General features: G+C 40.6%; 1 protein-coding gene across 5 annotated transcripts in view; it reads right to left on the reverse strand.

Annotated features, from left to right (window-relative positions):
* Window positions 1–24,171, reverse strand: part of Nebl (nebulette) — a 351,844-nt gene that overhangs the window by 62,162 nt on the left and 265,511 nt on the right. For 2 of the 5 annotated variants that reach the window (XM_087590869.1, NM_001389243.1), the window contains 5 exon segments: window positions 21,999–22,100; window positions 21,274–21,375; window positions 12,140–12,253; window positions 7,183–7,287; window positions 2,393–2,497 (listed from right to left, as the gene is read on the reverse strand). The exons of 2 other annotated variants lie outside the window; for them this stretch is intronic. In XM_087590869.1, the coding sequence (XP_087446995.1) occupies window positions 2,393–2,497; window positions 7,183–7,287; window positions 12,140–12,253; window positions 21,274–21,375; window positions 21,999–22,100 (528 nt within the window). 5 annotated transcript variants of the gene reach the window in all.

Here is a 24,171-nt window from a genome sequence, read left to right on the forward strand (position 1 = left end):
AGAAACTGTTGTGCCAAATAAGTAGAATATGGAGATATTTGTTAAATTCATGGGGTTATTCATATATGTACTCATACCATTCATACATGGGTCAGGGAAGAATGAAAGTTGGAAAACGTAGAGAGCTCTTGGTGGTAGTTTCCATGTCTAGTAATTCATCATGAGTTTTAAAAATGGATTTGATTACCCCTCTGTCAAAAGAAGGAACAATGTTCCCTAGAACCCCTGAGTTTCTCCATGGCTAATGACCAAATCATATATGATTTCCTTCCATTTCTTTATCCATTATTCAATAATATCACATTATGCATTATTTGTATCAATTAAAATTAGTTTTGTCCCCTTTCTGTTTATAGAGGGAAGGACAGTTTCTGTCGCTTCAGGCTTTGATTTTTTTTTCTCTTTTCTTTGTGCTGGTATACATACGTGTAATTGTCTGTGGTGTATGGGTTTGGTGTGTGCACATGTGTGTGTGCAGGTATGTGTGCCTGCACATGCGCCAGAGAGGCCAGACGAGGATGCTGGGCTTACTGTTCTAGTGTTTTCTGTCATACTTCCTTGAGGCAGAGACATCAGGATGTGAAGTTAGGCTTCGAGCCTACAAACCCTGGCACCTCTTCTGCCTCCATCACCCCAACACACAAGACTACAGGTACAGGGACAGACATGCAGCTGCTCCCAGATGTTGGCCTGGTTCTAGGGATGAGCTTTACTCTTCAATACTAGCAAGGCAAGCATTTTTATTAGCTGAGAGCTATCCCCAACTTGGTGTCTTCTATTCTGCAGAAACAAAAGCTAAAATGGTATGTAAGCCATCAGAATAGTTTGTATTTTGGCAATATTATTACTGAGTTCCTAGAAAAGCTCTGGTCATGACTCACTTCACTCAGAAATTTGTTTTCATTAATTCTCAGGCTTCGTAGCCGCTTGCGAAGTTATTTAAGTTATACAATGCTAACGATAACTAGATGGAGCTAAAAGAAAAATTTCTTAAACTTAGAACTATGTGACAACAGGAAATAAAATTTGAAATGCCTATTAGTGACATAGTTTTTTTATCACAGACAATTATGCCGCATGCATGTGGTATCATACTACAGTAGAATATAGTTTTGTGGTAAGAACTGAAAGCAAAATGAGAATTTAAGACAGGCATAAGGGTATATGTGTGTACACCTAACCCTGGGGAGGCAGAAGTAGGTCAGTTGCAAGTTGAGAAGGAAGGGAGGCAGTGAAAGAGGAAGGAAGGGGAGGGGAGAGGGAGGGAAGGGGAGAGGGAGAAAAGGAAGGAGGGAGAGAAGCAGGAAGGGAGGGAGGGAAGGGAACAGAGAGACATAGAGAGAAGAGAATTTAAAGACAAAACTCTTGTGTTTCCAAATATTTGGGGAGGGGGGTGTTTAAGTGTCAACTCACTACATGCTAGTCTCCCCTGGGAAAGAATCTCAATGAGGTTCTACATCAGGTTAGCCTGAGGACATGCCCGTAAGGAATTGTTCATTTATGTTCCTTGATATGGGAAGAAACAGCCTAAAAATAGGTAACATCATTCTTTAGATGCTTGTCCTAGACTGTGGGAAAAGGGAGAGAGTGCGTTGGGCACAAGAATATGTCTGTTATTCCATTGCTGTGTGTTCCTCACTATAGATGTATCTGTGTAACCAGATGCTTCAAGTGCCCACCATCTCGGCTTCCCCACAATGATAGACTATAACCTGGGAACCCAGCAAACCCTTTGTCCCTTGAATTGCTTCTGCGGAGGTATTTTATCACAGCAAGAGGAATGAAAACTGATACAGGGAGGAATTTATTTTTAAATCATTATGGAGTTTATGTTCCACACAATACATTTGAAGGAGCCATGTAAATGTTTACCTTAATAGATGCTAGAAATGGCGTCTTTAGCAACTATTTAAACTTGAGTTGATAATTTTAAAACAGATATTGACTTCACAATGTGCTAGGAAGAAAAAAATTAGGTTCTTTTGCAGAATACATAGGGTTTCAGAATTAGAAAAAACATTAATTTAAAATGCATTAGTGAGAATGTTTTCCCTTTCCAATAACACTTATAATTAAATGGAGAAATTATAATAAACCTTACACCCAGAAAATTAATTTTGTAGCTCAAAAATGTCAAATCAGCACACTGTAAAATTTTAAATCATCATGAGATTTGATCGCCATTTAATGAGTTCCTAGATCTAAACTTTTTAATTATGTGAAGAACTTATTTTTATGAAACTTTTATATGTCGAAACATGGTTTCAGCTGACCCAAAGAAAAAGAAGGATCCGCGATAATGTTTTTTTCTGAAATGTCCTTGGACTCCATTCTAGTGGGCAATCCGATGGTCATGTGTGTTTGGGGGATGAGCAGAGCTCGGAGAACTCACCTGACTCTGGAGGGTGGCATTTCCTCTATGGTGTAGGTGTTCAGGGGCCTCTGCATCAAAGTGATACGATCCTTTGTTTTCTTCAAAATTCTTTTTATATTCCCACTTAAAAAAAAACATGAAAATCAGTTAGGATTAAAAAAGACTGATGAGTAAAATTAAGACTTAAGAATGTAACTGGCATGTGGTAGTGGCTCTTATCCCAGCACGTGGGAGGCCGAGACAGGAGGATGACTGTGAGTTCTAGGTAACCCTGGGTGACAGACTGAGCCGGTCTCCTGACAACTCTTAGTAAAGCAGGCAACACAGAAGCCAGTGGAAAGGAGCGGCAGGACTGCCATAGAGACAGTCTCTGTGACAGCTGGCATGGGGGAGGTTCTGCACCTAAGGAAGTGGACAAAGCCAGACGGTCTCGCTATAGGGAAGAGCACAAGAGCGCAAGAAACATTCAGTGATTAATTACGAATGTAACATGGGGCACAGTCACAAACGAAAGATCATTAGATGGGATCCAGTGGATCTTGAGTGGGCAAAGTGTGGTGACACACAGACACTGCTTCTTATCACAGGACAGAGCAGTGTTCAACAATGTCCAGAAGAGACAGAAACCAAAGAAGAGAGTGAGGGAAGCTAGGCTCCAGAAAGGTGGCTGGAGACAGAAGCTGGGCCATGAGCAAGAATGGAAGTGATGAAGACATAGAGAAGCTGAAAAATAATTCTCTAAATTCTAAGGAAGGACGAGAGGCACCGAGAAAAGGACCTGAAGAAAATGGGTACAATTGGATTTTCTTTTTTAAGATTTATTTTATGACTGAGTTTAGGTTGATGTCTATGTGCAAGTGAGGGCTGGCTCGAGTTAGGTCAAGGCCATGACTGGACAGTAAAAATAGTGTGGGGACAAAGCTTTTGCAAGGTGGGAGAGAAGGGGAAGGAGGGGGAGAATCAAGATGGAGATGGTGGATGACCCAGATCCGGGTGGTCTTGAATTGCCAATGTAGTTATGAATATTTCTTAAGGGATGAATTTCTGTAGGCAAATTTATTTTAGCTATGTGGGTGGTTTATATCCTTATCAATTGGTTGTGAGTTTATTGTGTGGATGTATTGTGGATTGAGAATTTAACATAAATTCTCAGTTTGTTGAGTCTTGATTTTCACAGCTGGCAGAGAGCTGAGATGAGAGATAATAACCAGAGATAAATTATGGTGAGTTTTATGCAGCCCCACAGGTGCCAGTACTAAGTCTAGAGACCAGTGTGTGGCAAGGTGCCATGCTGGAACGGTTCAGAGATTGCCTGGGTCCAAGAGTACTTGGGGACAGTGTAGAGCCACTGAGATAAAAGTACCCCACAGTGCCACGTGGCCCTCTGGGTGCCAGCACTAGCGTGGGATAAAAGGTTCAGGTTTTTTGTATTTTTTTTTAAATATTTACCACAACATACGAGCACTCTTTCTATTTGTACACCTGCAGGCCAGAAGAGGGCATCAGATCCCATCACAGATGCTTGTGAGCCACCATGTGGTTGCTGGGAATTGAACTCAGGATCTCTGGAAGAGCAGCCATTGATCTTAGCCACTGGGCCATTTCTCCAGTCCCGATTGATTGGAATTTTAAGTTGAAGATGTTGGTGTAGACCCTCTGTTATTATGATGTGCATGAAAAGGTAAATGTGGAAGAGACCAGAACAATACAGATGGCATTTTACTTTAGACCAGCCCCAGCAGAACAAGACTTCTAGCACCAGAAACCGAACACTTAGCAATTAGTCCTACTTGGAAAAGACTTCTATGAGCAAACAGTAGTGCTCCGAGATCTGCGGGGACCTACAAAGGTAAAAACTCATTGCCTATGGGTTCCAGGAAAAAATGGTTTTGTGTAAGTGGAGAAATTCATGCAGCTCTTGAAGAGCAACCTAAACGAAGTGGTGATGGAGACTGGGGTGATCCCAGAAGACGCTCTGAGGACAGAAGCATGAGAGGGAGTTAGCCCTGAGCATTGGGAACCAGAGACAGAGGTGACCTGACACAGAGGTCCCTCCACAGGGACAAAGTTCCAGAGGGAGCCTGACCTCAAGTGTTTCCTGTCCCTTGGGGAGCAAGGATAAATGTCACTGAATTCTAACCAGAATGAAATGAGTTTGGAAAGTACCACAGGAACGTCTTAATAAAGCTCATAGGGTTACATCTTAGGTTCCTCTATGAGTTTTAATTTAAAACTAAGTAAAAATCTAATTCAAACAAAAGGCAATGCTTACACCTGAAATAAGATATCAAAAACATTTATAGTTTGCTTAGATTTTTTTTATACTTATTGAACAACTATAATTCGAATGCATTAACGTAGAATATATTCTACTATGGAGTCAGAGTCCACAACTAATGAAGTCTCTCATGGATACATACTATGTACAGGCTAAGCCCAAATCCTTTGAACTCCAATCTGCAAATGAAATTTCTGACGCAGGGGCTTGTTTTCTCTGTATTGACTAGTCTCTGTTGCCGCCTAGTGGACATTATGTAGAATGACATAGCACAAATTGTTTAAATTTATGTAACATTGTAAGGAAATGGAAGCTCCATTTTCACTGCAAAGTGTTTCTTCAAACGTCGAATTCATGATTCTGGACAGGATTTTAAAGTTCTCATCCTGCTCTACACATGACACATTAAAATGCAAAAATTGTGGTACAGGCCAGTACATCCAGAGATGTTTAATAAAATAGTCACTTAGAGCAAACTAGCTAGCTAACTAACTAGCTAGCTAACAAGAAAGTTATTCTTCAATGTTTTAATAAAATCCGGTCACCTTTATACATCAAGAAATTTTCTATTTGTTTTCTTAAAAGCCTATTCTAACTTAAAAAAATTAGGACATATATAATGTCATACAATTTTAATACGCAAATGATTCAGAGAAGTCAAACTCTCTGGCCCATCGAGTGATGTAATCATTTCTGTGATACAGACTGAGGCAAACGGGAGATCAAAGCTCCGTGAACAGTGAATAAAATGGGCAACGTGACTCTGTCAGGCTTTCTGTTGGAGAGATGACAAAGACTTTTAAATTTGATTCATTTTCTCTATTGCGAAACAAACGTCAACATTTTGAAAAGAAATGTTGCCAGTGAGAGGAAAACATTCTTGCTCATTTGCACAGGAATCCCCGTGGTCCTAGGAGAGTTAGTCTGAGTGGGGAGGGAACAGGCCCAAGCAAGCACTACCATTGAACAAAAGCCAGACGCTGGAGAATGAAGAAAGCAGAGGGCGCAGAGGATGGTGGGACGAGTGTGTGTGTCACAAAGTGTGAACCCAGAACAGAAATGCAAGGGTGGTGGGGATATGTATGCCAGTGGAGGGTGAGCTTGGCGAAGGCAGGACAATGGAATCCTAAGGCCCTGACACCAAAGGCTAATTCTGAGCCTGTCAACATGGCTCTAACACCGGAAACAATAATATACTGCTTTTGACCCAAATACCAATACTTTTTTAAATGAATTAAAAATGAATCTCTCCAAGTGTGAATCTCTTATGTGCAGTGTGCACCTTGGGAAGGCTGGTGGTGTCAGTGCAAGAAAGAGTGGACATACAAATGACAAATGGTGCTTTGCCAATGCTAAGAACGTAAGGCGAAGGTTTAGAGATCTAGTCTTGGAGGGGCTTTATACTGAGGACAGAGGGCTCAGCTACTTAAAAGACCACCTTCACTTTCTCTCACGCCTTACAGAATGAGTGTTTCTTCATCTGATCTGGATTTGTTCTGTCAGTTAAGATGATTTTAAGTGAATGGGTGGTTATTATTAGAATAGGCATGAAAATGACTCGGGGTCAAATCAGAGTCAGTCATTAACATGTGGCATCTGGATATGTGCAAAGTGGAGTCAGCAATGACCAGGAGTCATCGGCTGTAAGAGCTAGTGAAGTCAGTATCCAGATGCACCAAGGGTGGACACGGTATCCCAGCAGGCTAGAGTTCTGAGGGACTGACCTTATGAATAGTAAACACAAATATTACCATGAGGACATAAAGCCCTCCTTGCTGACTTGATAGATATCGTGGAATCCATCTCAAGACTAACCTCAAATAGTGGCCATGAAATATAAGCACCTTCATGATTTCTTGTCAGAAAAAATAGTTCAAAGTGTGATATTTTTATGTGTTTATATATATATTACATATAAACAAGAATGTTTGCTAATGAAGATATAACATATATTATCATATATGTTATGCTGGCATGGGTTTCATAAAAGAAGATCCCTGGCTACAGGACACGAACATCAAGTGGTTTCATTCTGATACAAATGAAGAAATGAAGAAGACGGATGGGAGGCTCGCTTAGAGCAGTGCCAACGAACGTGCTTGTGCTCATGCGCTGCCAGGAGCTGCAAGAACCCACATTGGGTATCGCTTTCTTCAGGGTCATACAGTTCTGTCTGTGCTCCAGCAGATAACCTCCAACCCACATGCTTTCGGGCAACCCTCATTAAACTCAGTGTGTCAAACACACACAAAGACATAAAAGTAGGAGTCGTACGTGTTGGCAAGAAGAGGTTGGAGCAGATGAGACAGAGTGAACGGACTAAAATATATCCCATACATGTATGAAATGGGTAAAGTAAGTTAAGAAAAGGAGCTCTTTTACGAAGAGACGACTGCCGTGGGATTCGCACAGGCAGGCAGCCACTCTGCAGGTCAGTTGTTGGGAGCATGGCACACAGGCACGGTGAATGAAGCAGGTAAGACCAGGAGCACACATCTACTCTACGGCGGCCACCGGACAACCCACTTACTCCACTGAGCATTCTGCTGGCTTTCAGAGCATGGTCTAAGAACAACAAGTTTGGGAGATCTGAAACTGGCTCGTGCATGGTTTGAACATCTTTCTTGTACTTCACCTACAGAAATAACATGGAATAAATACCGTCTAGTAAAAGAAAATAATAGACACTTGCATTTTTCTTCTACTCTTTCCTTCCTTCTTTTTTTATTTTGCTCATTCTTTTTTTTTTAATTTTTTATTAGATATATTTCTTTACTTACATTTCAAAGGTTATTCCCCTTCCAGGTTTCCTGGCCATAAGCCCCCATTCCCTCCCCTCCCCCTCCCCCATACAGGTATTTCCCCCTATACATCCCCCTATTGCCCCCACCTCATACTCCCCTGCACTGGGGATCCAACTTGCTCATTCTTTTTTAATTTTATTTTTATTACTTTTGTTTTTTACAGTCCAGCCACTGCCCACATCCTGATCCCCCACACACACAGTTCCTTATCCCATTCCTACTCCCCACTGTTGCCAAGAGGATGCCCCCCCCCCAAGGCCTTCCCACTCCCTGGGTCCTCAAGCCTCTCAAGAGTTAGGCACACCAAACCAGGCAGTCCTCTGCTGTATATATGTCAGGGGCCTAAGACCATCTAGTGTATGCTGCCTGGTTGATGGCTCAGTGTCTAAGAGATATCGGGGGCTGGGTTAGTTGAGACCGCTGGTCTTCCTATGGGGTCTCCCTCCTCCTCAGCTTCTTCCAGCCTTTCCCTAACTCAACCACAGGGATCCCAGACTTCAGTTTGGGCATAAGTATCTGCATCTGTCTCAGCCAGCTGCTTGTTGGGCCTCTCAGAGGACCGCCATGCTAAGCTCCTGTCTGTAAGTACTCCATAGCATTAGTAATAGTGTCAGGCCTAGAAGCCTCCCCTTGAGATGGATCCCAAGTTGGGCATGTCAGGACCACCTTTCCCTTGGTCTCTTCTACATTTTTGTCCCTGCAGTTCTTTTATACAAGAATAGTTCTGCGTCTGAATTTTTGATGTCCTGTTTTGCTTTGTTTTTTACTAGAGGTGGGCTCTACTAATTCCCTCTCCCCACTGTAGGGCATTTCATCTAAGGTCCCTCCCCTTGAGTCCTGAGAGTCTCTCACCTCCCAGGTCTCTGGTATTTTCTAGAGGGTTCCCCCACCTCCCACCTTCTGAGGTTGGATATTTCTGTTCATCCTGCTGGTTCTCAGGGCTTCTCTCCTGTTCCACCCCACACACCTGATCATTTTTCCCCTTTCCCCCCTCCTTCACTCTCTCACCCAGGTCCCTCCCTCCCTCTGCCTCCGGTGATTATTTTCTTCTCCCTCCCAGGTGGGATTTAAGCATCCTCACTTGGGCCTTTCTGCTTGTTAAACTTCTTGAGTTCTGTGAATGCATCCCCTGCATGTTCTTTTGGGTCTCAGTTACCTAACTCAGGATGATACTTTCTAGTTCCATTCACTTGCCTGCAAAACTCATGATGTCCTCATTTTTAATAGCTGAATAATTTTCCATTGTGTAAATGAACCATGTTTTGGATATTCTTCCGTGGTGGGACATCTGGGTTCTTTCCAGCTTCTGATTATCACAACTAAGGCCACTATGAGCATAGTGAAGCACGTGTCCTCGTGGTATGGTGGGGACGCTTTTGGGTATATGTCCAAAAGTGGTATAGCTAGGTCTTCAGGTAGATCTGTTTCCAAATTTCTGAGGAAGCTCCAGCTTGATTTCCAGAGTGGTTGTACCAGTTGGCAATCCCACCAGCAACGGAGGACTGTCCTTTCTCCACATTCTCGCCAACATGTGCTGTCACCTAAGATTTTGATGTTAGCCATTCCAATTGGTGAAAGGCGGAATTTCAGGGTTGTTTCGTATTTGCATTTCCCTAGTGACTTAAGATGTTCAACACTTCTTTAAGTGCTTCTTGGTCATTTGAGATTCCTCTGCTGTGAATTCTCAGTTTAGCTCTATACCACTTTTTTTGATTGGGTTGTTTGCTTTTCTGGAGGTTAACTTCTCAAGTTCTTTATATATTATGGGTATTAGCCCTCTATCGGATGTAGGGTGAGGGAAGTTTTTTTCTCCCAATCTGTAGGTTGGTGACTTGTCCTGTTGATTGTGTCTTCTGCCTTACAGAAGCTTTTCAGTTTCATTAAGTCCCATTCATCAATTCTTGATCCTAGAGTGTGAGCAATTGGCTTTCTGTTTAGGAAATCCACCCTCTCCCAATGCCAATGAGTTGGAGACTCTTCCGTTTTCTCCTCTGTAAGATTCGGTGTATCTGGCTTCATGTTGAGGTCCTTGGTCCACTTGGACTTGAGCTTTGTTCACGGTGACAAACATGGATCTATTTTCACTTTTCTACATACTGCCAGTTAGACCAGCATCATTTATTAAAGATGCTTTCTTTTTTCATTGTATATTTTTGGCTTCTTTGCCAAAGATCAAGTGTTCATAAATTTGAGGATTTGTTTCTCAGTCTTCAATTCTATTCCACTGATTGACCTGTCTGTTTCTGTACCAATATCATGCAGTTTTTATCAGTGTTGCTCTATAACACTGCTTGAGGTCAGGGATGGTGAGTCCCCTGGAAGTTCTTTATTGTTAAGAATTATTTTCACTATCCTGGGGTTTTTTGGTTTTTTTTTCTTATGAATTTGAGCATTGCTCTTTCCATGTCTGTGAAGAAATGCGTTGGGATTTTGATGAGGATTGCATTGAATCTGTAGATTGCCTTTGGTAGGATGGCCATTTTTACTATATTAACCCTACGAATCCTTGAGCATGGGAAATCTCTCCATTTGTTGAGGTCTTCTTTGATTTCCTTCTTGAGAGACTTGAAGGTCTAGTCATACAGATCTTTCTCTTGCTTGGTCAGAGTTATCCCATGATATTTTATATTATATGTGACTATTGTGAAGGGTGTTACCCTATTTTGTTTCTCAGCCCGGTTATCATTTGTATAAAGAGGAAGGCTATGCATTTGTTTGGGTTGATTTTACACCCAGCCACTTTGTCGAAGTTGTTTATCAGCTGGCGAAGTTCTCTGGTAGAATTTTGGGGGACACTAACATATCATTTGCAAATAGTGATACCTTGAATTCTTCCTTTCCAGTTTGTATTCCCTTGATCTCCTTTTGTTGTCTTATTGATCTAGCTAGAACTTCTAGTACTATACCGAATAGATACAGGGAGAGTGGACAGCCTTGTTTTATCCTTGATTTTAGTGGGATTGCTTTAAGTATCTCTCCATTTAATTTGATATTGGCTATTGGTTTGCAGTATATTGCCTTTCCCTATGTTTAGGTATGGGCCTTGAATTCCTGATCTGTCCAAGACATTTAACATGAATAGATGTTGTATTTTGTCAAATGCTTTTTCAGCATCTAATGAGATGGTCATGTGGGTTTTTTCCCTTTGAGTTTGTTTATAGACTGAATTACATTAATGGATTCCCTCATTCTTTTTTCTCCCCCAACACAGGATCCTGACTAGTGCAGAGGTGACAGGATTTATAGGCAGCCACTAGATGGTGCTGATTCACTACTGAACGAATCAACTGGTTACTTACAGACTTGAAAACATTTAAATTTCTTTTACTGTTTATGTATTCCAAAACGGTGGTGTTAACACACTTAAGTAATTATAGCAGAAACTCTACTTTTAGAGAACAAGGAGAAACCTCGCTTCCTTCTTTACACGCTGCTGTAGAATTGTTTCGGTTTTACCATGCTGTAATTTAAGCTTCAGTGCCTCTGCATTCTATCACCATGTGAATCTTTTTTTATTTTTAACCAACTGCTTTGGAATTTAATTCTAGTAGTAAGAACAAAATATTAGTATCAAGCTCGTTAAACACTACCTGTATGTCCAAAGTTTTTTTTTTAAAAAAAAAACACTTTATATATGAAAAACAATCTTTACGATCACCCTACTTGTTGCATTTTATTCCCATTTGACAGATGAGGAAACTGAGGCACAGAAAGATTGAAGGCATAATAGTTAAGTGGCTGGACAGGATCACGTCCAGGCAGTCTGATCCTCACTCTAGACTCCTTTAAGATCAGTTCATCTGTACTTGATTCGTATTTGCACACATTCAAAAGTTACATCAGGAAAAGAAAGATTCTGATAGCCCCAGAGATTCCAAAAGACAAACGTGCCCCCTTTATCTTCCGGACAGAAACCGAGACTTGTTGTTGTGCATGAATACATTCCATACATTAATGAAGGAGAAGGAAAGCCAGTGCCACCCAGGGAGATGAGGAGGCTGCACAGAAACCTCAGGGGAAGAGCCTTTCCTTGACCCTCACCTCTTCCGATTGGAAAGGGTCTGTACGCCCTTTAAATGATGCCCAAAAGAACCATTTGACATTGTTTCTGGTTTTTAGACAATACCTCCTCCTAGAAAACATTCTGAACTTCTGATCCAATGGATCCTTCTTAATTTTAAAAACATAAGACTAAATCTACAAAGATAGCACTTAGCATAATAAAAACGAAGGAAGTTTTAAACCTTTTAGCAATGCAATTCATGACAATTTCTTCCCAATAAAAGCCCATGTATCAGGTAGTACTATATAATAAACTCAATTTTGTGGGCATAATTATGAGTTAATTGTTGTCCTACCTACTAATTTGCGATAATATACATTTCTTTCCTGAAAAAGTCTATAATCTATGTCTACTCTTGATCAGACACAATAATTTTATTCATACCACTGTTCCTACTTATTAACTAATTAGTAATCAGTAAGCATTAATAGCAAATTATAATAATATACTTTTCTAGAAAAAATAAAAAAGCTTCAGGAAAGTGGGCCCCCAGTGTTTTCAACTACAAATTACTTGGAAATTACATGATCTTGATTAAATATCAGTAATTATAACACAGATCTAGGAAAACAAGACTCTACTGAAGATACTGAGAGTGATCTCTGTAGATTACAACTTACATCGCTTGCCAGGACAGTAGCGAGCTGGTGTTGTCTGAAAGACGCACTTCCCAGAGGGTTGTAATGGTGGCCTTTTCCCTTCATTTCATTATCAAACTTTTCTTTATATTTAACCTAACGTAAAGAAAAAAGACAAACCAAATGAAATCACGTACTTTGGTGGAAGAGTAACAAATTAGGGTTTTTTTTTTTTTTTTAAAGAGATCAAGTAAAAGCTACCTTCAAATGAATCATTGCAGAATTTAAATTCCCGGTGTTCATCCCCTTCCATAAAGCTTAATGAGGCATTTAGAAAATCTTAATATGCTGCTTGAATATTGGTCATGAATGTCATTAGGCATGAGCTCAACTTCTCTGCCCATGAGAATTATGCATTTATAATGTAAAAAATTTTTACAGGTCAGTTTCCATTTCTGTGCCCGTGTAACTCAGGATCGGTTAGAACTAAGAGCATACATGTCTTAAGGCCTGCCTCACTTAGAAAGTGTGCCCTTGGAGCCAGAAATTGAATGGGTTTTCCTCGGCGAATTATTCCAAATAAAGATATCCATATTCAATTTGTCCAAAGATTTCTTTTTAAACTGTATTTTTGGTAACATCCGTATATCAACTGCTCAAAGTCTAATTTTTAGAGACTGTATTTTCTACAATGTTCTACATCTGCTTCCTGGCATTTTTTAGGTTTGTTTTGGTTTGGTTTGGTTTTTATTTTGGTTTTTTGTTTTGTTTTGTTTTGTTTTTTGTCTTGCTTTAACTCCTCAATTTATCCAATAGAAAAGGTATGTTTAATATTCAGTCTTAATCTTTTCTTTCTTTAGTCATAAGGAAAAAAATGAAAGGACTGTCAATTTAGAGTTAATCCTCCATGGTTAAAAAAAACAACAGATGCATGTTATAGACTGAAATGTAAGGACAAAATCTCTCTGTAAGTAGATAAATGAGTAACACCCCAGCTACACGCATCTCACACCCCTGGATGAATACTGCAGAAAGGATGCAAATATCTCAAAAGCAAAAATAAACTGTCTTGGTCTTTCGTACCACCTCTACAATCTTACAATATTTTGCAATTTCATGAAAAAATATTGTAATATTCTCATAGAGTGCATTTATCCACATGCCTTAAGGCTCTGCCCTGCCATAGTCCTTATTAAAAAGAATTTGAAAATGGCCATTTTCATGGCCCTGCCGAGGGTGACGGTCTTCTTCAGGGGTACGGGCCATGTGTCTTGAGAGCGAGCTAGTGAGGCTTTGGTGGGAAAACAGCATTGAAGAGCCATTTTCTGTGTGAAAATAACTTTCTGATATCCATGCTGCCTGACATGTTTATTTTAAATAATCGATAAAATTTCTAAAATAAGATGATTTTCAATTATTGTTTTACATCCTGAAATCAGAGACGAAAGGAGAAGGAAGAAATGTTTAGATTTCCTGCATTACTTCCACGGACCCCACTTAAGGATCCTTTCTGTTCAGCCATGTTCACGCATTCAAGTTCACGTTCCCGTTCCCCTTTCCAAGCAGAGCCTCCTTCCGCCCAGTCGCTTTACAGGGACTGCTCAGTCCCTATGTGACTGTAACCAGCTGGTGGGCTGTACCATGCTGACCAACACCAAGTTTCAATCAATTAACCTCATCCTCTAACCTAAGCCAAGGTGGGTCTCCATTACATAAGAAAGAAAGTGGGTTCTTCAACTTTTGACCCCAGAGAGCCTGTCTGAGTTTCCTCTGTAACTGTGATGAACTAAACCAACAACCAAAGCAAAAAGGGAGAGAAAGAATGTATTCTGACTCGTAGTTTCAAGTTACGGACCACAGGGGCAGCCCTAGAGACAGCTACTCAGGTATCATCCAAGGGACACCAGCGGAGAGCATGGATAAAGCTTGCCGCTTAATTTCTTTCTCCATTTTATACAGCCCCAAGTATAACCACCACAGCACACCTCCTACTGCTTTTGTATACTTAGGAGCTGCCAGCACAATTGCGCCACATACACAATGTGTAGGTTGGTGTGAGAACTAAAACTGGTAGCTTATCTGTGACCAAACCTGGCATTTCCTCTTCCAAGAAAATGCATATTTCTGAGGCATAATTATCGATCTCTTGCCCACAAGATTCCCACGATTATGTTGAATGTAATCATAAGAAGAGTGCTGTGAGCTAGTTTTCAATCTAAACATTGGTTGTCTAAGTGATGTGGTCTCAAAAGATGTGTAAGAAACCAAATGTAAGAGTTTCCATTAATAATTAACTTACACAAAATAACTGCATTATATCAAAAGACATTAATTAACCAAACACTGACATACAACTGGATCTTGCCTCATGCCTTCTCCAAGATCTGCACATACATGAATAAAGAGAATCAAATGGTGGATACAGGTCAAACCTCTCTCCTTCTGGCTGTCTCCCTCACTAACGAAACAGACATGTTCAACACTCTGCTCCGATTCCAATCCACAGTTCACAACCCGACTTGTCTGATTCCCTATTCACACGCACATCTCCCAAGAGATCCCTGCAAAGCCTTGAATGTCGATGCTTACCCAAGCATGGAGCAAAGCATCTACCTGCCAGTTAGAAGATCATCGAAGAAAGGGAGAGAGAAGTGTTAATGTTGAGATAAAACGTGACTCCTTATACCTGGATCCATTGTTTTAGAAATAAATGTAGTTCTATAAGTAGGTCATAGAGTTACTTCATTTACATTATGAATGGCACACCTAGAGCTCTGACATCCATCACTTTCACACACACACACACACACACACACACACACACACACACACACATATATAAAACAATTATATAAAATCAAACTTCTATTTTCTAAAGAATTTTTAACTATAACTAGACTTTAGGGAGCTCCCACTGTGTCTGCTAATCTATGGAGACAGCACTTAAACAAATTCTCTAAGTGCCTCTAGACACAGCCATGCAACCAGGAAGCAAGACCTCTAAACACAGGAACCTTCAGCACCCAGGTGCCTGCTCCACCACAATGCCTATGCTTAGACTCCCCTAAAGCCAGCAAGGAGAGAAAGCCATGCCTTCAGCACAGCTATAAAATCAGATGTTAGGAAAAAAAACAGAAAGTTTGCAGAGTGAACCTTAATTATCACTGAAAACAACAAACCAAGTATCTAAAAACATCCATTCTTCCAACCTTTGCTCACTACAGGTGAGGAAGGAAAATGATACAGTTTTATATCGAACTCCTCACAGAAGCAATCAGAATTTGAGTTTTACATAGGATGTTACTGTCCCCTTTTTTCTCCCTCCCTCCCTCTCTTCCTACCTTCTTTCCTTACTTATTTCTTACATTTTGTTTTCCTTTTAATTTGGGTCTGGGGACTAAACCCAGAGTCTTACGTGTCCTTTTTTTCTTTACAAGTTAACAAGCTGCCTTTGTAGCAAATGTCAAGCATCCAAATAGATTTGTTTAAGACATCTACATATCTATTAACAGCCTAACTTATTTTATTTTATTTTATAACCCTAAAAGCCCTGTGACTTTGTGGGACTTTCCATAGGCTAAGTCACTCAAGACAATTTTTAAAACACACACACACACACACACACACACACACACACACACACACACACACACACACACCACATCACGAATTATACAGAAATGAACAGAGAGATCCATTCACATTGGCAACTTGGGATATGACATTTAAGCTCATGCTTGGCAGTGTCAGAAGATTGGCAGAGTATATGCTTGCCAGGAAGGGAGAATGGGAGCATCTCCAAGCCAATTAATACCTTCTTCAGTTCAAGGACACTATTTATTACTAAATTTTTACAGCAATCCATATTGGATCTCTTAAGTTTTAAACTCCTTCTTATCAATACGACAAATGTAATAAATACTGATTATTACATTATAATGTTTCTCTGTTGTCATAAAACTGGACCAAGAATTTAATCCTTTCATCCTGCAGACAAATTCCAAATATTAAATTCAGGTGTCGTAAGAACATAGTAACAAGCTATCCTCATTTAGAACTTTTAAGTTAATGGTTTTGACACTCCGTTTACACTTGAGACGCACATAAACTAGCATCTCTGTCTTGGCACGTGAAATTTTAATTTATTAATTTTTAAAATAACTATAGCATAATAATATGTATCTTCCCAGTTTTAAAAAAGAAAGTTGGGGCTGGAGAGATGGCTCAGTTTAAGAGCAAGAGCTGCTCTTGCCAAGGACTAGAGTTTGGTTCCCAGCAACTATGTAAGATGACTTACAAACACTCGAACTCTACTTCTGGGTCTGGTCTCCTCTGGCACCTGCATTCACATGCTCTCTCATGCGAGCAAACATGCACTTGCACACATGCATGGGCATGCGTACATACATACACACACACACACACACGTAAATATAGATCTTAAAAAAATAAAATTTAAAAGGGAAAGCTTATAAGATCCAAACAATTGTTCCATTTAGTGTAAGAATAGTTTGGTTCATGTTTCCGTTGCCTGGCCTGAAGTAAAATCCCACAGAGTTCAATGTACAGGCAAAATGTCTCTCTCCCACTCACAGTCTGCTGTGTGCCACTCCCCGCCCTGCATGCATGGCCACTACACTGCAGCACACTGCCCTGTCTTTGCCTTCTCTCAAATACCCACTTCACCTCTTTCCCCTGCTTACTGAACTCCTAAACCGTTTCCAACCAATGTATGTTTGTGCGTTTGCCACAGGCTTAGGAGTCAGGTCAATACTGGTGACAATAAGAAACTACACTGTGGCCTTGGTTTCAGGCTGATGCACCAGAGAACACACATCAAACCCACCATTCCAGGTCTCCTGGTCAGTCTTAGGATCACCTTTCCCCTTTCAGAGACATAAACTACAAGATCAATGAAAAAGCAAAGCCAATGGGTACAGAAAACTCGCAGACTACAACCTGTTTAAGCTCAGTTAGCTACATACTTGGAGATTCAAAAAGTCTATTTCTAAAAGTCCAAGGTGGAATCAAATGGAAGGACTCTTGTGGACTGGATTCGCGATGCAAAAATAAATACTCAGATTGAAATTTTCTTCTAAGGACTCACAAGGAAGATTGGGTGATGTTAAGACAAGAGTCTAACAGTGAGTGCCCCTGCCCTTGCTCTGCCCTGTGTGCAAATTCATCTAAAAGAAAGGTAAATGAGAAAGTGTCCCAAGTATCTATTCACAGTGATTCTTGTGGAATCGTGTGATCTGTGGACCAGGAAACAACTCTAACAGTGCACTCGCGACAGCTCTGACAAGCAATCACATCTGCTGTCAGATCATCCCTACAGAAACAGAGAGACAAAGACCACGTCCAAAGTCACTCGGCCAACAAGCAACAGAACCAGTCGTGTAGCCCAGGAGTCTCGCTCCACAGTCAAGCTTTCTAGGCACTGAAAGGGACCAACACTGCTTCTGTACAATCTGCTGTGTGGCTGATGAAACTGCCAGGCACTGCAAAGAATGGCAGTCTAAGTCAGGGAGGGAACTGGTGAAACAGCTCAGTAGGGGAGGGGTGCTGCCTGCCAAGCTATAACAGCCTGAGTTTGATCCCTGGGACCCACACTGTGGAATTGGTTCTCTAGCCTATTCATGTGCTCCATGGCACCCACCCGTGCACACACAAAACCCAAAGCAAGCCCAAGACCTCTTGCCTTCTTAACAGGCATTATTAGGGATGTCCAGGTCTTGAATTGCCATCCTAAGCCTCTCCTAAGGGTATTGTCCAAGCATATTCTCAGTCTCACATACCTTAGAAGCCTTCCAGGACAGAGTTGTTTTTTAATGAAAGTGTCTGGCAAGCCATAAAGCAATTAACCCACGTCACAGTTGCCCCTTTCCTACAGGTCCCTTCTCTCTGCCTCTCTCTTCCACTACAGTTCGGGAGATGTCTGACCTGACAGGTAGATCATTCCCTGCGTGATTCTCGCAACCACTGCCTGCTGGCCCTTGGGATCGTCATCCCTTACAGAAGCCAACCTTTCCTGCAGTGTTGACATCCTCATCTGCCAAGAGTCACATCTACATAAGCCATCCCACATCAAACGTTTCTGTGATGACTTACTTCTCACCTGCAAGTAGAAGCTTAATTGAGTGCCCACAGCTGAAATGGTGACAATATGTCCTTTTTAAAAGGCACACACCCATGCACCCTGTAGTTAATATGGGAGTACTTTCTCTTTTTACCACTTTGAGGAGGGAGCGCATCCTTCCTGTAACAGTTGGGCTGGGAGTCACTGTTCAGCAGCTACAGAGTTTAGCTTACGGGACGAAGAGTGAGATCGATGGTGACGGTACATTGTGGATTCATTCAATGCCAGTGAACTTCAAATCATTAGAGACAGCGAATTGAAAGGTTGTCGTTAAAAACACCAAGATCGAAAATAAGTTGGAGAGGAAAGGGTATGTTATATCTAATGGCTCCCGGGTAACCGTTCATCACCCATCCCTGAGGGAAGTGAGGGCCTGAACTGAAGTAGATGATGAGGGATAAAGAGATGCTATGCTTCTTCTGGCTGGCCTCACTGCCTCTCCTATACAGACTACACCCACCTGCCCACAGAGGACTGGGTCCTCCTACATCAACCAGCAGTCAGGAAGATGCCCTCACAGACATGTTCACTGGCCGATCCGAGAGAGGCATGTCCTCAGCTGAGAGTCCCTATTTCCATGGATGTCTAGATTTGTGCCAAGTTGCAAAAATATATTAATATATTATATAAATGGAATGTGTTGTTTTCCTTCTGCTCTCTATATAATGCCATATAGAAATTTATACAACACAGACCCTTTGTTCATTAAAAATCCCCCTAAATTTCTTTTCACGGCCATAACTGATACTCCATGAATCAGAGGCACCACTCCTGACTTCAGTCACCTTCCTGTCTTTATTTGGGGCTCTCTTCGTGAGCGGTATTCCCTCCCATTAAACCAAGCCCAGCTCAACACTACCTCCTACACAAAACCTTTCTAACGGTATGTCCTTCTCACCCACAAGCAAGAGACAGAATGCTGATGGATACAAGTGACATTTCACTTAAATTCTGTTGGCATTTCTCTTTTCTACTAATAAATTTGGGCATCTCCTCACATGGTGATTGGCCATTTATCGTTCCTCTCTGTAGAATGCTATTCACCTCACTTCTCAGTTTTTCTGCTTTGCTGTTGGTCATTTTTGCTCCACCTTAAAGAACCTATGAGGATGTTGGAGAGATAACTCAGGAGTGAAGAGCATTTGTTGCTCCTGCAGGGAACCGAGGTTTGACTCCTCATAACTACATGGTGATCACAACCACCTCTGACTCCTGCCACGTGTCCTCTAATATCATCCTGTGACCTTCATGAGTTTCTTTATACACAGGTGCACACTCAGGCACACACATATACATATTCAGTAAAAATAACTTTTTCAAAAAGATCTCATGGCAAAAATATTTATTACTTTATATATATATTGTGTAGCATATTTTTCAAATATTTTGAAATAACTGCTCTTCTTTATACTATCCAAAAAATATTTTCATTATTCCTCTGTACAAATAGCAAAATTGTTTGATTTATTCAGTTATTTAACTTGATACTCACTTTTGAAAAGAAAGACTTTGGATTTGAAATGGAATTACATAGAGCCTTTAAAATTAATTTCGAAAGAAATAGCATTATGGTGCTCTTGAATACCTTAGGATTTATCTTTATTCTTCAGTCATATTTTAGACTTTTACCTATTTATATTGCTCCATTTTGAAGTATAATACAAGAAATGGATTACTTTCCAAAAATCAAAAACTATGAATGTAGTTTGCAGTTTGCTGACATCATTGTTGACCCTAACACCTTTATCCCTGAGTAAACGTCCATGTTTAATCTACTTACCCGAGGTTTTTTAAACAGGGTCTCAGTATGTAGCCCAGGCTAGCCTTCAATTCACACTCCTCCTGCCTCAGCCTCTTGAGTGTTGAAATGAAAAGCGTGGGTGACAAAATGCAGCAGCGATTTTAATGTTTGTGCAATTGTTGTGTACCATATAGTGACTCCTGAATTTTCTTTTTAACATTTTAATTATTTTGCTCATGTCTGTTGGGTTTCTGGAGTTTGGGCTTGGCTTTGCTTGGAGAATGAGGTCTCCTTCTGCAGTAAAAGCTGACAGTGAACCTTCTGGGTTAGCCAACTGAGTGCTGGACTTAGAGGAATGTAGCATCCCTCTTGGCTTGCATTCATATTGTTAATCTACCTGAGATTTACTTTTGCATGGGGTTAAAGATACCAACATAGTGTTCGCTTACCACAATGGGCAGCTAATGACGTTAGCACAATTTATTAACTGACCTATATTTCCCCCACCAACTTGAATCAATACTTTTGCCATATGTTAAATTCTTAGACTCTATTTCAGGAATGCCTATTCTGTACTATCAAGTATTTTACCTCTCAATATAAAGTGACTTATTCAAATGGTTTTCTAATATTTCCCTGTCACTGATCTGCAGTCCCACACGCCAAAGGCTCGTTCAGGCAACTCCTGTCCACAGAAACTTTAAAATTATTTCAGCCAAATTCTTAAAAATCTTCCAGATTCTCACTGAAATTGGATGGCATTTATATGATAATTCTGGGAAAATTGAAAATTTAACCTGTTAAACTCTCAAGCCATTTATCTTCCAGGTTTGTAGACTCCTTAGGTCTTATATTCTGAAATCAGATTTCAAGGTTTCCTGAACTTTATCTTGGCTGTTATGTTGTCTAATTAAGAAAAAAATTGTTTTTTTAAATGGAGAAAATGTCTAATTACTCAGTTCAAATTGTACGAGTGTTTATTTTGTGTACACATGCATAAAAATATAACTTTTGATATCGGCTACTGCTGATCTCTGCAAATACAACATAGCCAAACTCAATGAAACAGGTTCATCTGTGTGCCTGGGGAGAAGTCTACACTTTGATCTAAGAACTGGAGTTTTTTCCTCTGCTGAAATTTGCAGTTATTAGAACACTAGCTGAAGTAGCTTCAGAAACATTACCTCGGTTTATTCTTGCAATTAAAGATATTATCTAAGATGAAATATTTTCTATGCCCCTTGAAATAAAACCTATGAATAAAGCCATTGAAGGATTATCATGTTTAAGTCTCACCTGACTAGAAAGTTTAGAAGCTTCCACGGCATGTTCAAAATCTGGTCTCCCAATTACAGAAGGTTCTTTATTCACGATGCCTTGTCCTTTCTTGTATTCTGCCTAAAGTGAATAATGAGAAAAATTTTAATATTCCTACTTTCCATTGTGTTAACACTAATCAAAATACAATATTGCATTGATTTTTTAAGGGGCCTAGACTTTTGTTATTCCAATAGTTAACTTTAACCAGGATGTTTGAAATGCTCAAGCAAAATGGTATTAACTTGGAAAAGTATCCCAGAAAAGAGAAGCCCCAGCCATGGCATGCAGGCAGTGTGTAGACGTAAGTGCTGGTGGGATGGAATCGGCAAGTCACCAGCAACAGATGGGAAGGGGCTAAGCAGAGCTCCCTGGATGGGAGTGAGCTGAGAGATTAATCAGGATCAGAAGACTGACAGGTCTGGCTTCCAAGCTGAGCTATCTGAATGCGATCATATACCCGATAGTGTGTACTACTCTAAAAATACACTAATACCAGACACAGTCAGGCTGAACACGGGCAATTCATGCACTTCCCCAATAATTTGCATATCCAAATGTAACTCAGGACAAAGTTGAGATGTCATTAACTCAAATGAATTGATTATGTCAATTAAATTAGCCTTCCAACTATCAACGCTGTGCTCCATCTCTCCCCAAAATAAAGAGAAATCAGAGTTGCACAAGATTGAGAGAGAGATTACATTGCTTATGATCTTGGAGATCTGAGTTGCCTTCTTGATATCCGGTCTGTCCATCTCCGCTGTATACGTGTGGGTGCCTTGCACATCTTTTCTGTAAGAAATCTGATGAAAGAGACATTTTCAATTGGAAAAGGCGTAACTTCGTCACTTCATTTCACATCCACAGCATCACTTATCCTCGCCGCAATCGCTTTAAGAGCACACTGAACTTAAGTTCCCTTCTTCATGTCTTTGGTGCAGATCATTCATTTCCTCTGATATATTAACTCCCTTTATATCATCCCAGGCCCATCAATGTGTCTAAAATAGATATATACTGTTGAATAGAAGAACAAAAATGGGGCAAAATCAAGCTTAAAGGATTTGTTTGTATAGTACTCTGAAGTATTTTTTTTGTGCTTAAGTGTGTATGTTTATATTCTCAGCCAATATCCATTCATCCATCCATCCATCCATCCATCCATCCATCCATCCAGGGAATGCAGGACAATTCCTGACACATGAATGCATATTATTGTTCCCCTGGGGATGATGGATGATGAAGCAAGGTAACCTCATTCTCTACCCTGGCAGCTACACCTTCCTCTTCCTTCCCAACAGAATGCCTCAGATGTGTGAGACTAGGGGACACGTATCCCCTAATAGATTAAGTCGTTACTAATAGCCAAGAAAAGCTATAGTAAGGAATCTTGTCCCTCTGGATACATCTCAGGCATAAATCAGTCTCGGGGTGAGAATAGGAAATTTAAAGAGAAACCCAGACAAGTGTTAACAAGTGTAAGGTACTTTTGATCCTGAGTCTTCTTTCCGTTACTTGCACTGACAAATGTGTGGAAAGATCAGAAGAGAACTAATACAGTGCCTGATGACCAGCATCTCCTCACCCATCTGCTTCTCTGTCTCATGAAAAATGTCATACGTTACAGTCCTAGCTGTCAGATACAGTTCTATCAGAGGCAGACTGACTTGCCTATTACAATATATTCTGCTAAAGTCATAATACAAACTGTATGATCATTTTTTTTAAATCTGTAATTTTTCAGAACATAGAGGGATAGAATACAGACATGTGAGCCACGGGACACCCTCACAAAGGACACAACTTATTCCTAATGTTGCCAGCAAAGTTTCAGCAACGGCACCATATGGCCCATTCATTAAAATTTTACATCCCCGGGCTCCACTTAGTCTCCTGATGCAGAATCTTGGTAAGCAGGCCCTAGGAATCTGATTCTAATGAATTCCTCACTGACCATTGTGACTCGGGATTAGTAGCAGGGACCTACTTGTGCTTTTTCCTTTCACTTTTCTGAGTTAAGAAAAAAAGTCCCTGCTGTTTTCCCACTTCTTCAGTGGCACTGAGCAGGAGTAAACACCCGTGGACGGGAATACTTCAGTGGGTTTCTGATGCACTGTGTGGCTTCATTTCAGTGGAACGCGATGCCTCCGCTAAATCTTTCATGAGCTTGCAATAGTCTTCACACCAAGACTATTTTTAAAAGCCATACTTACTGTCGTGAACCTGCCTGACAAATGAACAGGGCTTTGATACAGTCAGTACAATTTCGCCAAGAACGCCTGCTTTCTTTGGTGCTTAGACTTTCAGAAGCTGTGCTTTCACCAAGCAATTCTAGGTGGGCTTCTGCACATGCACGTAATAAAAGCAATATGAAAATTAACTGAAAACCGAGTTATGTTGTGAGGTAGATTTTAAACATTCAAGACTCTTTAAACAGGGAGACTTCATTGGCTACAGAGAGAAATGCATCTATAAATGACAGCAAGGAGACTTCATTGGCTACAGAGAGCAATGCATCTATAAATGACAGCAACTCAGTTCCTGTCTACACTAGGTTATTAAACACAAGCTGCGTAAACAATACCCAGTGCTCAGGTGAAAACAAACCAAATTATTATCCAGCTCCAAGACTAACTGCCTCTAAGTCACTACGTCCATGTGAGAGCCACCGGGAGGGAAAATGGCTTTTTGTCTAGAGAAGAATGGGGGGGAAGATGGAAACCCACACTTTTTGAAAAGCGCTGCAACCTCTCAGAAGCCCTGGCTTTACACGGGTTACCTAATTATATGCTGTTTCTCCTAATGACTGCGTGGAGCGAGGTGAACGCACAAAGACGGCAGGAGCAGGATTCTGAATAGGGCCCCATCATCCAT

The sequence above is a fragment of the Rattus norvegicus genome, chromosome 17, assembly GCF_021556685.1.
Source record: "Rattus norvegicus strain SHRSP/BbbUtx chromosome 17, alternate assembly SHRSP_T2T, whole genome shotgun sequence".
NCBI lineage: Eukaryota > Metazoa > Chordata > Mammalia > Rodentia > Muridae > Rattus > Rattus norvegicus.